Source organism: Cynara cardunculus, unplaced genomic scaffold (assembly GCF_001531365.2).
Source record: "Cynara cardunculus var. scolymus isolate 2C unplaced genomic scaffold, CcrdV1 Un_Scaffold_2947, whole genome shotgun sequence".
NCBI lineage: Eukaryota > Viridiplantae > Streptophyta > Magnoliopsida > Asterales > Asteraceae > Cynara > Cynara cardunculus.
Genome location: NW_020201290.1, coordinates 45732 through 50981, shown reverse-complemented (window position 1 = coordinate 50981; position 5250 = coordinate 45732). Strand labels below are relative to the sequence as shown.

Here is a 5250-nt window from a genome sequence, read left to right as displayed (position 1 = left end):
CAATTTATCCCCTAAGCGCTAATCATGGTAAGAGTTCTCGTCCTCACTTACCGGGTAAGACTCTCGATTCTTGCCTTCGCTCTTACTAGATAAGATTTTTAGTCCTTGTCATATTCATCCGATAAAGTAAAATGACTTGGTAAACGCTTACCAGGTAAGCTTTTGGTAAACGGCACCTTCGTTTTAAAATAGGGATGAGGTAAATGTATCTTTGTATGTTGTTAAGTGCAGGGTATTGTTACATGTACGGCGTGGGCTAATTGCATCATTCTATATGTTAAATGCACGCTACTTATATATTTTATTCTTCACTCTTACACATATAAATATTAAGACCTATCTTTTACATTCAAAATATTTGAATTGACTTTATCTTAACATAAAAAAGGGAGTGTAAATAGTATTGTCGATACCCAATTTTATTTAAATCAGTTAATCAAAATCATGTTAAATCATACATTGAAAATGTAAAAAAAAAAAAAAGCATTGATGTTAATTTTGATACAAAAGAAGTTACATATTTTGAAAATAAAAGTGAGTACAAGAAATTATTAAAAAGGGAGAGTATTCAACATTCTTTCCACAGTGTTAATATATCTTTAATCTTGTGTGGGTCCCTCTTTGTCTGCATCCTCACTTGCCTCCCTCTTTATTACCATCTTCTTCCTCCAGCATCCATTTCACTCCGTCCCTTTCTTCCACTTTTAGCAGCCATGGACAAAGAAAACTTGTTCAATGCTCCCTATTTCACCTCTGAAAGCGACGATGAAGATGCCGTTATCACCGCCTTAACTCGCCGCTTCTCCCGATCTGCTTCAATTCAACAACCTCTCTACATTCTCAAGGTTTGTTTCTAATCATCAACAAGTTTTTGGAGTTTCTTGTTTTTTCTGATTTTGGTGGAATTTTAGGAAAAACGGGTTTTCTCTGCTTCTCCGGAATCAACTCTTGGCTGGCCGCTTTCTACCCCTTCTCGGCCACCGTTTCTCAAAGCTGACGAAGATGCTTGGAATCTGATCTATGCTGCGGCGGGACAAGTCGCCAGGATGAAGATGAGGATGAGCATCGCCACCGCCACCGCCGGCGTTGTTGCTCACAAGAACAACAGAGGTCTACCCGGAGCTTCTCGTGCTTTTGCTCATCCTCACTGTTCTTCATGGGGGACGAGTGATGGAGATGAGTTTTTCCGGCAGCGACAATTTTGTCGGAAGAGAGGTGGTAACGAAAGCTGTGGGGACAGGTCACCAAGTTTCCCTCAGTCTGCATGGCCTCCACCCCAACAACACCGACCAAATCAACCCAAACCCTGCAATGTGCCGGTCATGAAACCCGTCGTTGTCGGTGGATCTGGTGGCGGTTGTGACGGTGGTGGTGGTGGGAAGAGGGAATGTGCCGGCACTGGTGTCTTCTTGCCCCGAAGATACTGTAACAAGCCACCTGAATCTCGAAAAAGACTAGGTATATTTGTCTTATTCATCTCCCCAAATTTCGACTCCTCGTCAGAAATTGCAGAGTCAAAGCGATGATATTAATTTCAAAATCTGTCCATTAAACCAACCCCTTTTTTTTCTCTTTCTAGATCTTTGTTTTTATTCTGTTTGGAATCATTTATTCTAAATAACCCATCTTAATTTCATACAGCATGTTCGCCTGCTAATCTGCCAGCTAGAATGATTCAGTCTTCTTCCATTACCCCACCTGATGAAATCGAAGCTCGCATCAATGGCGGTTTCATCCCACAGTATGGTAATGTTATTATATTCTATGGGCATTATAAGAAACGAGTTAGATCCTTGGTTAAATCCATGATTAATTTGCAGAAATGGCAAGGGGTGGGCAGCAGCAGCGGCGGAGCAACCACCACATCCAGGGCGGCGTCAAGGAACCAGTGGCGAACAACCCAGAAATGCTCCTCCCTCAAGAATGGACCTACTGAAAACGGAAAAGAGTAGTAGTAGATAGAAGAGTGAATATATGAGTAGAAGGTAGAGAATGATTTTGTTTGATGTTGATGATGATCCAAGTACAAAGATGAAAATAAAAGGGAAGATTTTTAGTACTTTTTTCAAGAGAAATCGAAAATTCCTTTTGTTTCGAGGATACAATTGGATGGAGCTTTAATGACTTGTATTCCATGCATAAGAAGGTTGTACATTGAGGGTTGGTTATTCTTAAAGAATAGGAATAGAAAGAGAGGTAAATAAATGTAAGGATCTTGGTTTGGTTTGGTTTGGTTTCATTCTATTTCTATTTAAGCTTTTTTTTTTTTATTGGGTAATGGTTTGTGATAAACGAATCATGACTTGTACAAAAGAAGTTCGTAGTGTGCTTAAGGAGTTGTACGTTGTTGTGAAAAAGGAAATAAATACGACAACGTTTTCATTTCTTAACGTTATATTTAATAAATAAATGTAATAGTTTAAAGATATGGATTTTTTTAGTATTTGATGAAAATCGGTTGATGGGATATATAAATATTTCGACAACGAAATTGAAAAAATCCATAAAGGATGGATGAAAGTACAAATATTTGGAAGAAAACATTGAAAAATCCGTTTTTGGAGCAATAAATTAATTTGTAGTAAAACAAAAATAAGTTGGGCGAGTCAACTATTTATAATTATGACCAATAGAATACTAAAAATTAAGAAGATTTTTTTAAATAAATATTAAAATATCTTTATGTATGGTTGAATACATCCTTCTCAATTTCCTGCTCACACATATTAACATTAAAATTAAATTTTACAATTTTAATAAATGATTTAACTTGATTTCATATAAAATTATGTAAGTAATTTACTTAAGAGTAAACTCTAGTTTTGGTCGCCTTGATTTATTAAAATCTTTGAGGTGGCGTTTGGTACGTAGAAAATGATTTGATATGACTGGACATGGACATGACAAGCGGGTAGGACTGGAGAAAACAAGTGTTTGGCTAATATATATATACAACTAGGACTGTACATGGTAGAATTAGACAAATTGCATCGGAAAATTATTTGATGATTTTATATATAATGTAATAGATGTAATTAACACCGCTAAAGTAAATAATTTAATTTATAAACATTTTTACATAATTTTTATATTGGCGAAGGAACGGTGGAGCTTCATGCAACAACAATGGTTGTGGAGGTAGAGAGATATTGGTGGTTGGTGGACAATGATGGCTGTGAAGGATGTGAAGACGGTGGATATTGGTGGTGGTTCACAGTGTTGGAGGAGGTAGTGGGGTGGTGGACAGTGGTGGTGGTTAGGGAAGAGGTGGAGGTGGTGTTAGCCATGGTGCAGGTGGAGGTGGTGATGGCCAAGGGTATAAATGGGGGTGGTGATGAACGGTGTTGGTCGATGGCATACAGTGGTGGAGGAAGTTGTTTAAGTAGAGAAAAAGATGGAGGTGGCAACAATGGTAGTGGTAATGGGGATGAAGAGTGGTGGTCGGTGGCCAACGGTGGTTGTGGAAGTGGTCGTTAGTCGTTGTGGATGTTGTTCTAATAGAAGAGGAGGCAAAGGTGGCTACTGGTGGTTGCAGCAGTCGCAACTAATAGCGTTGACCACAAAAACTTTTCTTCTACCATCTTATTTATGTTAATTAATACATCATATTATTAGATATTCGTTTCAATTATATTTTAAAATATTAACTTTTTAATATATATTTTTTTTATAATTTTATATTTTTATCAACTAATTTTACCAAATATTATTTATTTATCAGACAGCATATCAGCTACCGGTTAAGTTATTATTTAGTTTAACAAAGCAAAGCTTAAACCAGTAGAACCAACATTAGAAAAAGAGAAAGAAAGAAGGTACAGGATTGGTTGCGGCGGAGGGAGTGATGTGGTGGGTAATGGAACGTATGGGAGTGGGTGGGTACGCCGTACGACGTTGTCCGATCACCACAATCTTAACGTTACATGTATTTAACATTTTTTATTATATTATTTTCATCAACAAATTTAATATAACATTCTTGCTACATGTAAAAAATATAAAATATTAATATTAGGGATCGTGGGTAATTTTCCTCACTGAATAAATGACAAGGGCCAAAAATCTTACATGGTAAGAACGATGATAAGGATGGAGAGTCTTATCTGGTAAGTGAGAGTGACGACTCTTACCCGGGTAAATGATTACCAGGTAAATTGTTGTATAGAATACGTTTTGATGTACTACAATCTTACCCAATAAAATAAATTATAGTGTTGCCTCCTAACGTTAAGCACTTATCAGGTAAGCATTTAGGTAAACGGCCCCTTAATGTTAATATATGTAAGAAATAAATTTATACTTAGAGGTGCATTTGACCCACACTTATTAAATTAATATGTGGGGAAAAAAATAACTCATTTTTTAAAATTATCATCGTATTCCAATTTTACTAAAGGGGGTCGTTGTTCATACTACCTCCTCACTCATATACCATCTATTCATCACTCACCTACCTTGTATGGTAGAGATTATGAATAGAATTCACCTTTTAGTAATTTTACTTTTGTTATAAATATTTTTTTTGAAAGATAAAACAATAATATTAAAAGAAAAGACGAATGTACAAGAAAACAAAAACTACAAGTTCTACAAGAAACAGAAAACAAGCCAACATCCGACAAAAGGAAAGCTAAAACACAAAAAATAAGGCCGCAACAAGACTAAAGCAGACACAACGAAAACAAAGCACGACCAATCGGGCAACAACAAAACCATCTAAAGCTAACGACCACACTCACCAACAATGACCAACCTATTGATGGTCATCAAAATTCAAAACTTTACCCGCTGCCAGGGGTGGATCTAGCGTTTAAGCACTTAGGGGAAAGACCCCCAGTCAAAAACAAAAAACATTTGTTGACCAGCTTAAATTTTCTATTTTCACCATCATATTACATGGTTTTTCCACAGTCCCATATGACAATATGCTTCCCTCCCCTAGGGGTGAGCAACGGGTTGAATCGGTTTGGGTCGGACCATAAAATGGCTAAACCGATCGGCATCGGGTTTCAATACCACAACCCGTAATATGCAGTTCGGGTTTGAGGGAACATCGAGTTCGAGTCAGTTTGGGTTCGGGGGAACATCAGGCGGGTACAATCTGGTTTTTGTGTTACAAAAAAATCCAATGATATAACACATATTCGTAAACATCTTAATATACATAAACTACAAAACAGACACAAGTTCACATTTCCAAATCTTGCACCAAGAAACAGAAAGCATACCATAAATGAAGCATCGAGCCTA

The 5250-nt window shown here is 37.0% G+C and overlaps 1 protein-coding gene across 1 annotated transcript; it reads left to right on the top strand.

The window, feature by feature from the left end:
• Positions 1-713: 713 nt before the first annotated feature.
• Positions 714-2057, top strand: LOC112503390. Its single transcript, XM_025107446.1, has 4 exons — positions 714-845; positions 912-1458; positions 1642-1746; positions 1821-2057. The coding sequence occupies exons 1-4, from the start codon at positions 714-716 to the stop codon at positions 1934-1936; spliced, it is 900 nt and encodes a 299-aa protein (XP_024963214.1). The 3' UTR covers positions 1937-2057.
• The last annotated feature ends 3193 nt before the right edge of the window (positions 2058-5250 follow it).

What these genes read in the sequence shown, in the direction of transcription:
- LOC112503390 (XM_025107446.1), top strand. Translation starts at nt 714, where the DNA reads ATGGACAAAGAAAACTTGTTCAATGCTCCCTATTTCACCTCTGAAAGC. An exon ending in AACCTCTCTACATTCTCAAG is followed by an intron (nt 846 to 911) that starts GTTTGTTTCTAA and finishes GTGGAATTTTAG; the next exon opens with GAAAAACGGGTTTTCTCTGC. An exon ending in TGAATCTCGAAAAAGACTAG is followed by an intron (nt 1,459 to 1,641) that starts GTATATTTGTCT and finishes AATTTCATACAG; the next exon opens with CATGTTCGCCTGCTAATCTG.